This window comes from Melozone crissalis, unplaced genomic scaffold (assembly GCF_028551555.1).
Source record: "Melozone crissalis strain CALT ecotype California unplaced genomic scaffold, PUWL_Pcris_2 ptg000042l_1, whole genome shotgun sequence".
NCBI classification, from domain to species: Eukaryota; Metazoa; Chordata; class Aves; order Passeriformes; family Passerellidae; genus Melozone; species Melozone crissalis.
Window position 1 is genome coordinate 14,120,108 of NW_026535820.1, and position 12,013 is coordinate 14,132,120.

At 43.2% G+C, this 12,013-nt stretch overlaps 1 protein-coding gene across 1 annotated transcript in view; it reads left to right on the plus strand.

The window, feature by feature from the left end:
• The first annotated feature begins 3,256 nt into the window (after positions 1-3,256).
• B4GALT6 (beta-1,4-galactosyltransferase 6) overlaps positions 3,257-12,013 on the plus strand; it is a 30,200-nt gene continuing 21,443 nt past the window's right edge. The window contains exon 1 of the mRNA XM_054284624.1: positions 3,257-3,600. Within this exon, the coding sequence (XP_054140599.1) occupies positions 3,486-3,600 (115 nt within the window). The 5' untranslated portion in view covers positions 3,257-3,485. The remainder of the gene's footprint in view (positions 3,601-12,013) is intronic.

The window sequence follows — 12,013 nt, forward strand, 5'->3', positions numbered from 1 at the left end:
ATAATGTCCTATATTACTGTCAGCTTAAGCTTCAACTTTAAATAATATATGTAAATAAATGTTCATTGTTGTATTCCTATGGCTAGTTTTGCATTCTGCTCAATAAAATAAATTACATATGTCAAGTTACATAGCAGTTACTGGCAACTCAGAAACAATTTTGTGACAAAATACATCCCACAATCTATCCCTCTATCTGGTACTGTAGCTGCTCACTGCTCACTCATCCTCCCCCCAGCAGAATCTGGGGTGGGAGGGGGGAGAATTGGAAGGGTGGAAGTCAGAAAATTCCTGGGCTGAGATAGACAGCTTAGTAGGGAAAGCAATTGCTGTGCACACAAGCAAAGCAAAAAAAAAAAAAAAAAAAAAAAAAAGAAAAAAAGAATTGATTCACTGCTTCCCATGGGAAGGCAGGTGTTCAGTCATCTCCAGGACAGCAGGGCTCCATCATGTAAAGGTAACTTGGGAAGACAAACACTGTCATTTCAAATATCCCTCACTTCCTTCTTGTTCCCTCCACTTTGCATGCTGAGCATGATGTCATATGGTCTGGAATATCCCTTTGGTCACTTGGGGCCACCTGTCCAGCTGTCTCCTCCCAATCTCCCATGTAATCCCAGTCCCCTCACCATGGTGGCAGTATGAAAAGTAGAAAAGGCCTTGGCTCTGTGCAAGCCCTGCTCAGCAGTAACAAATAAGTATCTGTATTATCAACCCTGTGTTCAGCCCAAATCCAAAACATATTCCCTATGAGCCACTGTGAAGAAAATAAACACCACCCCACCTAAAACCTGCACAGATACCCATTGCAATAACATCCATCAAAACATAACTGACAAGTCTGTGTTTCAGAGCTCAAGGAACAGAATTTCTCTCTCTCCTATGATAACCCTTACTGGGAAATCCTTGTCTATGCTCTGCATCAGTGATAATCAGGGAAGCCCATGATGTGGCTATAGATTGTTATTGGGTGTACTGTGTTCCACTGTGCAAATAAATGTTCAACATCCAGCAAGATTTTGACTAAGTAAGCATTTGCTTTTGGTTTTACTATCAGTTATTTGCATCACTACCTCACTGGTTAACCAATCATTTTGTATTTCTAGCCCTGACGTTTACACATCAACTGACTCGAGGTTTTACATTTGTGGTTAAAAAATATGATATGTCTGCCTGCAGAGTGTTTTGAAGCAGTTTGCCCATGACTGAAGGAAGTTATAAGGTTTCTCTGTCAGTCTAAAGGATAAGCTCTACTTGACCACGAGCTGTGCTGCCTTGGCAAAATAATTTCTCTCTGTTATTACTGAAACAAGATGAAGGGCATGTATTGAAAGGATAAGGGGGAATGGCCTCAAACTGAAAGAGGACAGGTTTAGATTAGATATTAGAAATAGCTAACACTTAATATGAGAGCAGTGAGGCACTGGAAGAGGTTGTGAAGTTGTGAGTGCTCTTGAACTCTGGAAGAGTTTAAGGCCAGGCTGGACTGGGCTCTAAGCAACCTGGTCCGGTGGAAGATGTCCCTGCCCCTGGGAGGATGGTCAAAACTAGATGGTCTTCAAGGTTCCTTCAAACTCAAACCATTCTATGACTATTTGATGATTTCTGAAACAAGATGAAGCCATCAGCAATATTTATTGCATAAAAACCATAGTGCAGTGACTGAGACAAAATTGTAATGTGGGGAGGGAGTGGGGAAACTCTGTACTTCCATTCTTTTGCCCTGTGCCTGACTGAACTCCACATACACTAACAACACAGACCTGGATTCTTATGCAAATGGATCCTGCTGCCACATCAAGTGTGCCCAGGTGGGACCTGGCCTGCTGCTAACCCCTTGGCACACATCTATCCATGATAGCACTCTCCAGAGGAACGGAGCAATTACTGGCTTAACCCTATCGCCCAGCAACTTGTGGCAGCCAAGTTCATTGCCAAAGCAAGAAAGAGCAGAGGATCGATATGGAGCTACTGCTGCCAACTTTTGAGTGAACTGGTCATGGAGTGTGTAGAGCATCACATTTAAATTCAGCAAATCCTAAAGTACAAGTGTAGCCAAATCTTCAGGCAATGCTCCCTATTCTGCTCTATGGAGAACTCTTGGGCGGCAGAAAGACAGAACCACATAATTGTTATTGTTGGGAGGGACCATCTTCCAAGCCAGGGTCACCTGGAGCAGGTTACACAGGACTGCATCCAGGTGGGTTTTAAATGACCTTCTGAAGAGGGAGCCTCCATGGCATACATCCCTGGGCACCTGCTCCAGTGCTTGGCCATCCTGAATGTAAAGAGGTTATTCCTCTTTTACATGTTGAGGTGACGCTTGTGTTTCAGTTTATGGCCATTACTCCTTGTCCTGTCGCTGGGCACCCCTGGGAAGAATCTGGCACCATTAGGAGTTCCCCTCTCAGATCTCTTCTCAAGACTAAGCAGGCCCAGCTCTCACATGAGAGAAGCTGCCAGCCCTGACTCCCGTTTCCAACCGCTCTGCATTAAAACACCTGGAAGCACAACGACATCCACCCGCGGCACAGCGGCAGAGCCACCTGAAGAAGGGAGGGGAAGGGCGGGCACCAGCGCTCGAAAGCGGGCACGGGCAGGGCAGGAACCCGGCCCCTTGTGTTCCGCACAAGGCCGAGGTGACTGCGCACGGAGAAGGTGTGCGCTCATGCCGGCCTGACACAGCGGCAGTGCCGGGCGGGGCGCGACGCGGGGCTCGGCCGAGCCGCCTCACGGCTCCCTGCCCCCCTCCCGCAGCCCGCTGATAGCAACGGTGCGGGCGCAACAGCCAATCGGAGGCCGCGGGCTCGCTTCTCTCTCGGCTCCCATTGGCCCGCGGGTCCGCGGGGGCGGGGCTGGCGCGCGCCCGCCCGCTGCAGTCCCGCAGTGCCGCCGCCGCGCCGGGGCTCGCGCGCGCCACAACCGCCGCAGCGGCCGCGCGGCTCCTCCTGGTGCGGGGCGGCGCGGGAGAGGTGGGGCCGGGCCGGGCCGGGCCGGGCCGGGCGCACCGCGGAGGTGACTCTGCTCGCCCGCAGCGGGGATGCTGCTGCTGCTGCGGCCGCCGCCGCCGCTAGTACGGGGACTGCAGGCGGGAGCGCGGGTGGCCGCGGCGCCCGGCGGCATGTGAGCAGCGGCGGGAGCGTTCCCCGAGCCCCGCGGCAGCGCTAAGGGGGCCCCTCCCTCCGGCGGCGGCTCAGCCCGCCCGGAGGCGCAGCGCGGAGGCGGGCGGGCATCGCCGCCGCGGCCGCCCGCGAGGAGACAGCAGGAGCGGCCACAAAGCGCCGCCGCCCGCCCTCCTCCGCACGCCGCGGCGCTGCCCCTGCCAGCCCCGCTCCTGGAGACGGACGGAGGGCGGGAGCTCCCCTCGCCCCCTCGTCACCTTCTCGCCGCCCGATCCATGGGAGGAGCGGGCCGCCTCCCCCTCGGAAGCGCCGCCGCGGCTCGCCGGGACTGAGAGAGCGGCCGGCGGCCGGCGCGGCGGGAGGATGCCACTGCTGCGGAAGGTGCTGCGCGTCTCCAACCGCTCCATGCTCGCCTTCATCTTCTTCTTCTCCTTTTCCTCGTCCTGCCTCTACTTCATCTATGTGGCCCCCGGGATCGGTGAGTCCGGAGCCGCCCCCGCGGGGAGCGGGGCTGCGGGCGGGGACCGGGGGCGCGCCCGCCTCCCCCGGGCTGGCACCGCGGCGGAGAGGGCACGGGCGGCGCCGGGCCAGGGGCGGCTCGGCTGTGGGAACGCGATCCCGCCCGCCCGGGAAGGGTCGGGGCGGCCGGCGGGGGCGGCGGTACCGTGCGCGGATCCCGCATCTTTGTTCTGCGGCTTTCAAACGCTCTAGAAGGTTCATCTGCCATCGCGAGGTAGGTGGATGCTGCCCTTGCTTCTCCGGCTGGCAAAGCGAGGCACTGAAGCGGCTCAGCGTTTCGTCGTGTTACAGTGGTACGAATTGGGAAAGCACTGCAAAACTGCTGGAGTCACTTAAATGTGTTAATCTTTCAGATTGTTAGTAACTGCATTAATAATAAAGCCCGTGTGAATAAAAATGAAGGACCAGTTTGAATATTTGTTTTTTTACTTCTGTTAGAGGGATCTCTCTTCGCAGGTTTTACAGTTTGGTAACTCTTCTGCTTCTGAAGGAATCACTTCAGAGGGAGACAAACACTCTGATTTAGAAGAAGCTTCATAAAACAACTGTTCAAATTTGTTTCTAACACAAACCAAAAAAATTTGCTGGTTTCCTTAGTTCGCTCTTCTGCTGTTACTGGGAGACCATCAGGCTTTTTCTCAGTGGAAGATCCTTTTAAAACTGGTTAGCATTACCCCAGAGCTAAGGCCAGTGGTATCCTGTATGGTGCTCTGTGGGATTTCCTTGTGTTGTGTGTTCCTTGATTAGGGAATGTTTTCCTTTTTTTCCCCAGGGAACATTGCCACATATTTCTGCACATCTCCTTGCTTATCAGGTGCTACCTAAATACTTGCCAAATCATCTCTCTCTTCATCCTTAGTGCTTAAAACTTCTCTCTGCAGTCATTACTACAAAATGTCCACACTGGTGTGGTCACTGAATCTTCAGGAATTGTTTCCTGTTGATTGTGTCTTTATGTTGTTTGGCTCCGTCTTGTTTACTATCTCCTATTTAACTTGTAAACACTTTCAAGGTGCAGTTGTTGCTTCTATACCTAAATAGTTCTTATATAGTTCACCTATCATTCTGTGGTTTTCCTTTACTTCCGTACTTCCTATAATATTTACAAGTTTGCCAATTATTTTTCTAGTTCAAGTAAATACAAAAAAATATTAGAAGATATATTTATAGGATTAGAGTTCAGAACTTTCTTGTCTGTCAGTGTTTTCCTCCTGAAAGGGATCTGGTGTAGTTTTCCAAGTGAGAAGGATGCTGATGTCCACTTAGACATCTTAGGTCTTTGAAATGCTGATACAGGACACATACATAAAGTAGACTTTCATTGCAAGTAATTGATACATGATTTATATTGCTGAGTGCAGTTTCTACATCTTTGTAAGTAAAACTTATAACATCTAATATAATGTATGCTACTGTAGTTTTACTTTGTTACTTAAATGTTTCTTCCCAATGGCTACTTTGTTAGGAAGAACCTTGTCTCACAAAGCAAGGCTTATGCAGTCCCTTGCTCAGAATCAGAGCCTTTAGTGATGAGGCTTTAAATTTCTGACTTCATCTTTCTGCTCAGCTATTGGGAATTACACATCTTTTCAGCTTCCTTTGTACCAGGAATGAAATGAAATCAACAGTATGTACGAAAAGTGTTCTTGGGGTAGGTTAATTAGATCTGGTCAACCCTAAGGGAAAAAAGAATAATACTCAAACTAGTCTCTCTTGTTGTCTCAGACACAAATACTGTAGTTGGCCTTTTCAAGATGTGGTTTAACAAAAATCTTGGGTAGTTACATGAGTTTGTGAAATTACAGCTCTTTCCAGCCACTGATCAATGCCGTGCTGCCCTAACTCTATCTGGTGATGGTGTGAACTCATCCAGCTTAAGTCAAAACCAGGCAACAATGAACTTATTCCTTGTCTCTGACACTTCTTAGGTCCATCTTGAAATGCTGCTGTCCTCTGCTGGTCTGAAGGATCTTGGGAAAGAGAATAGAGAAAATGGTGAAGGGCAGTGGGAAAGTTTTACATCTCAGCCTATCAGCCTGCAGATGTAATGCTGATTTCCCAGGAATTGCTCCTTAAAATGTTACTGTGTGGAATGGAGAGAAAGAAGGTCAGATATTACCTAAAAACTAACAAGCTTCCTGGCAGTATAGTGAAAATGTAAGTTGTAAGAACAGAAGAGTCTCAGAACACTTAGGAGCACACAAGTTTACAGGCAGATGATTCATCTAATAATCTTATGCTCATGGCATTTGCTTATTGTGATAGAATAGAATATTTCACTGTACTTGCACATTTTTACTGTGTGTAATGAAGCAGATACATCTAAGTCAAGGCTGATTCTGTGTGTGGAGAGAAGGAAGGCTAAAGGTTGCTTATTGAAGCTCAGCCACCTTACCTGTTAGCAGCTTTTAATTAAAAATGTTCTGCATTTAAGTCATAAATGGTTGGGATCTGCTGTAATTTCTGTGTAAAGATGTGTTTTACTGAAGATATTTTAGTTCACCAGAACATTTTCTTCCTCAAAAAGATACAAGGCACAGTGTCAGAGACAAAGAAAATACTAATTGTGTTGTAGGGAACTGGAGCTGCTCCGTGGCTGGCTTCTCTTTATGGTAGTCAGAGGAACTGAAAAGAGAGGGAGAAGTTGGACTCCCAAATGTTTTATGGAGCAGCAGTGTACTGTAAGGTGGGAGAGGAAAAATACACAAGTTATGCAGCAGAATGATTTTGTGAGATGTCAAAGTTGATTGAAGCTTTGAATTCTTATGGGCTAATGGAGTGGGAGTCCCCCTTAGCAAGCAATTAATGGCTTATCAAAGGGAAAAGACATCTGCACATGCAAGCCATTAGCACTGGAAGAATTCTCAAAGAGGTCACTGTCACATTCCCTCTGTCCTTCAAACTATTTAGAAAATAGAGTTACTGCATTTTTTTTGGACAAAACTGTAAATTTTGTAACAAATGGAGTTTAGATCAACTTGAAGTATTGACAATTTGTTTAGAAGAAAGAAGTCGGAATTACTTATATTAAGGTATTTAATTATTTGTCTAATGTTTAAAAGTTTTCATTTGCACAATAATTCCAGATATTGCAATAATATCACTGTTCTGTTTTTGAAGAGACCCCTCAGAATGTTAGTTCTTTGGGAAACAGAAGCTTTTATTATTCCGTGTACTTCAGAATACAAGGGGAGGAAAACCACATTTTCACGTTTTCAGATGTGGTTCCGTGTTTTGAGATGAAGACATATAGTACTGCAATTTAAATAAAATATGTATGGCTTAAATGGTTGAGAAGAATTCATACACTATGTTGGGATTGTTTTTGTGCCTGCTTTTCCTTTTTCTGTAAGCACAGATGATTGGATGAGGTAGAGGTGATTGCAACCCTACCTCAGCACCCTGGTAGTCTTTTGATAATCAGAGGAGCTGAAACACGACAGCAGAATGATTTCTAACTATTAATTAGAGAAGACAAATATTTTTCTAATTTTAATTTTTCTTGTTTAATTCAGTGGATGTTTCAGAGGAAAACCTCAATGGATAGGATAGCAAGTTAAAATGGTCAAAAGCATTTAAAATGCTTAAAATTTAAAAAATCATTTAAATGAGTCTGTGAGATAGTCTTAAGTATTCAATAAAAGCAGATAAGAGGTGCTGCTTCTCTAGAATGACCACTTTTAGTGACAGTAGTTCATTTTGTACTCCTCTGGTAAAAGCAGAAACTGAAATTTCTGATCTTGAATTAATAGCCTGTGATTTTGCAACTTCATTGAAAGTTGCAAATATTCATGTATTAGTTAAAGGCTGAAGAGGCTAGATAAGAGCAGGAATATTTGGCACCAACATGGGGATTTTTTCAGTGTTATCTATAAAAGTAGTAATAAAAGGGACTCAAATAATTTGTCTGGTCCTGACAGCTATCCAGAACCAATTTGTAGGTTTGAGTTTACATCGTGGAAAGGATCCAAAGATTAGGAGAATAAGACAGATTAACAAGGCAATGGTGACCAAGGGAGAGCATTTGCTGGTCTAATTTCACTGCCAAACCAATCTGAGTACTGCAAGAGACAATTCTTTTTTTGCTGTTTTTCCCATTTGCCCTCAGCATTATAACTGAAATTACATTGGACAGATCTCAGAAAATGATCTCTTATTCATCCCTGGGTTATCCCTTTCTGTCTTGTTGCAGCAGAGAACCTTTGCCAGATTGAGAGGAAGAGTCTCTTAGAGCTCTCCATATTGTAGTCGATTGCAGTCTAGTTCTTCAGCCAGAGAGTGCTTGAGTACTGGAACAGGCTCTCCAGGGAAGAGGTCACAGCACCAGCCTGACAGAGTTCAAGAAGTGCTTGGACAACGTTCTCAGGCACATGGTGACGTTCTTGGAGTGTCCTGTGCAGGGTCAGTAGTTGCACTCCATGGTCCTGATGGGTCCTTTCCAACTCAGCTTATTCTGAGATTCTAGCTTGTCTACCTTGGACATAATGACCTATGCAGTTGAAATAAGAACTGGTTATGAAACAGTGCAATGATCAAAGAAGATGCAGTCTGCTTTGACATCAGTAACTAAGAATCCTGAAGGGTGAAATGAGTTTGAAGAGGAAAAAACAGCTCATGTTTTCTCTCTTGTGGTCTTCTGCTTCTTTCATTAAAATCTTGCTACTTTTTTGTTAGTCCTAACCAGAAGGCAGCTTGCATGGAACTTGGAATAATGTCTATTGGTTTTAGCTCACAATTTTATATAAATCTATTTCCTGTTCTGTTACTAGTTTTCCTAATAGGAAGAATGATATCACTCCTTTTTGAACTTGTGCAGAAATAGAGGAAAGAGTCCTGAAAATGCTGTCGGCAAGATAAATGCTTATCATGGCTTTCAGGTGCTGAGCCCATAAATATGGGGACAGCCTTTGTGCTGGTATTCTTTGTTACTGGCATCTGTGGCAGTTGTGGCATTTCTAAAGACTTGCTGTTTGATTACAGAATAATTTAGATTGGCAGGGGCACCTGGAAGTCACCTGATCCAACCTCCTGCTGAAAGCAGATCCTACTGGATCACATTTCTCAGTTGTGTCCACTTGAGTTTTGGAATAAATCCGGGGATGAAGATTTTGCTGTCTCTCTCAGAAACCTGTTCCAGGGTCAGACAACTGTGACAAAATTGTAGTATGTAATTGTAATAGCCCACCTTATGTTCATTTCCTTGTGTCTTTTGACTGACTACTTTCAAGTGCTCAGTTTAGTCTTCTCTTTACAAGAATACTGTATTGCTGAAGACAGCAAAAAAAAAAAATGCACCCTCCTCTTAGCCATTTATTTCAGACTGAGCAAACCCCATTTATTTTAGTTTCTGCTTGTACAAAATATGCTCGATTTTGGAAGGTTTCCTCTGGGCTTGTTCTGGTATTAATGTTTGGTTGTTACTGGGATGCCCAAACTGGACAAATATGATTTTACAAGCTGAAGAGACAACAATTGCTCCTATCGATGTGCTGGTTATACTGTTGCCAGTACAGGGCAGGATACTGTTGACTGTGCTTGCCACAATGATAGGTGGCTGGTAATACCTTGTCTGAGGGTTTTGTAATAGAGCCTGTATAGGTTTGCTGCACTGAAATAGGACTAATACAACTTGCTTGTTTCTCATGCTGTGTGGAAGTATCTGATAAAAGGCTGATGAGTTTTGCAGGGTGTGGTAGATGTTCATGTTAGTGTTTTTCTTTCCCTGTTATTGCCTTCTTTTATTTCTTTCTAGGGAATTATTCTCATGGGTCTCTTACAAGTTTCTTGAGTAAATGAAACTTGTCTGTCCCATTGTTTCATAATTTCTGCAGGGAAATGCCTGTACTACAGAACTGGTTGTTGTTTGGGAGCTATTTTCAGCTATATTCCATTGTTAAATTAACCTGTTATTAAAGGCTTCATTTGGAGCAGGAGTAGTTTCATTATCTACAGAGGTCTTCTTCTTGCTTGCATTGCAGTATTTCATGTCACTTTGACAAATTATCGTCAAATCCTTTACCTGTGAAATTGTGGTTTACTTTCTGATTAATAGGGACTTTTTTTCTCTTGTGCAGAGGGGAAATGGAGGTTTAAACACTCTGCTTGATCTCTGATTTCCAGTGATCAAATGTTCCTCAGCATTCTGACTAAGTGCTTGAGCTCCTTGAACCCCCTGAACTCGGGGAGTGTCACGGGCACATTTTCTGCCTTGGTCTGGGAGGCGCAAAGACTTTTCCATTATGTTGGCCCTGCACAGTCATTCCTAGCACTTGATTCAGAATAAATTATTGTAGCTCTGTCATTCATGACTGTCTTTCACTTTTACCAACAGATTAACTTTGACTAAACATGCATATTTATTTCTGAATCAGTTGTTCTGCATTTTTATCTGATAGTTTTCCTAAAGCACTTAGGTATTACTTGTTATTTGTCAGGGAACTTGCTTGCGTAAGATTTCAATCAGTATTCATTTTGTGATGTGGTTCTTAGTCAGAAAACAGAAAAAAACCCCAGATACTTATGGTGTGCAGCTAACTGCACAAGGACAAAGTAATTATGAGACATCATGTGAAATGAGTTTTCACTTTAACCAGCCAGTAATTTGAATGCATTCTTCTCATGGGTTGAGAAGGAGAGATTGTATACCCTGGGGACATTTATGGGGGACATCTGAATTGGATGTCTTACTGACAGGGCCAAAGCTTTAACCATTTCCACATCTGTCTGTGGTGAAAGATAGCTTATCTACTGACTTTTGATTAATAAGATTATTTCTACAAGTGACTATTTTTACTTGCTTTTCTATAGCTCTTACTCTTAGGTAATCTTTTGTATTCAAATTATGCAATCGTATTATGGGGAGCAGCATGAAATAATTATGCTTTGTGTGGGATCCAGTGCTAGATTCTTGTGAGCACAGTGCAGAAATTGGGTACAGGACTTTAAAATACAAAAGATGCTTTTTTGCAAGGTATTGCCAATGGTCAGTTCACTTTCTTAGATTTGTGCTTGTCCTTCTTTACCTTCAGTTCATTGTGCATTTATTGAATTATTCTACAGCTTACTGTATAATCAACTAAGAGCCTGAGAGGATAGAATAGTATCAACTATGTTAGAAATTTTATTGAACATTATATCCTTATTATGCTTAAAACTACTGTTAGGGAAAGAAATTTTGATTCCATTTTTTCACTGTAAATGGAGATCCCCTCATTTGCTGTCTCCCAATAAACAGTGAACTGATATTTATCCAATTCCTCAGGCTTGCAGTCAGAGGATTCATCTATTTGACATATCCACTGTTGCAGAGAATATACAGAGGTTGTCTGAAGTATTGAAAAAACAATTTGGAGCTTCTCTGTTGCAGCTGATACAGATTTGTCATCTGCACCATTTGAAAGATCACTGTTAGCCACCAGAAACACTGGTAGCTTTTGTTTTTTTTTTCAACAGATTGAGGTGATTTATGTCTTTCTAAGATTTTTCTTATAAGGAGGTATACATATACAGACTCAAATGCAGTCTCACTATCCCTGTGACATAAGATTGGATTTATTATTATTTTACAAATAGTGCAAAACTGCTATTGAATATTGAAAAACAAATCAAGTAAAGAATATATTTCAAGGCATAAAGTTTTTTCTTTTTTCATGCTGTTGTATCTGTTTTAAAAACAACTTCTGATTAACAACAAATGTGTGAAAATAAATACAGTGCTAAGGAAGTTGGACACTTGCAATAGCATTTATTGATGCTTGTTGTAGATTTCCGTTGTTGAATAGGAACCAGTTTACAGCAGTCTTACATTACTTGGGATATTGTCCTTCATAGCTAAATTGTTTAATGAATCAGTTTCACAGACTAAAGTCATTATACTGCAGAGACTATTCTAGCTCCTGGAATTGTAACTGAGATATTTCAGAAGCAATCTCAGCAATCTATTTACTGTTTATTTAGATTAATCATAGAATTTAATCTTTAACACTTCTGTGTTAATTTGCCATGTGTGAACTCTGCCAATAGAGTATTTCTCACTCCAGTATTGCTGAGAAAAATATCCTATAACCTTGAGATAAGAAGAGACCCTTGTGGGACTTGTTCTAGAAATGCTCCCATGAGATGATTCCCCATTTACAATTACTAGTGGAGACCTTTCTGTTAACCTGTTTGAATCCATACCAATTTTTATGTAATATGTTGAATTTGCTTTTCAGAAGTCCCATGAAAACAGGTGTTGACTAGCAGATGAGTAACTTTAAGGGCAATGGTGAAATGGTAATTTGTCAAGACCTATTGCCTGTAAAGCCATGTTTACCATATTTGGATCTTGCAGAATCCATGGGTTCTCTATGAAATATTTCCTATCTGAGTTT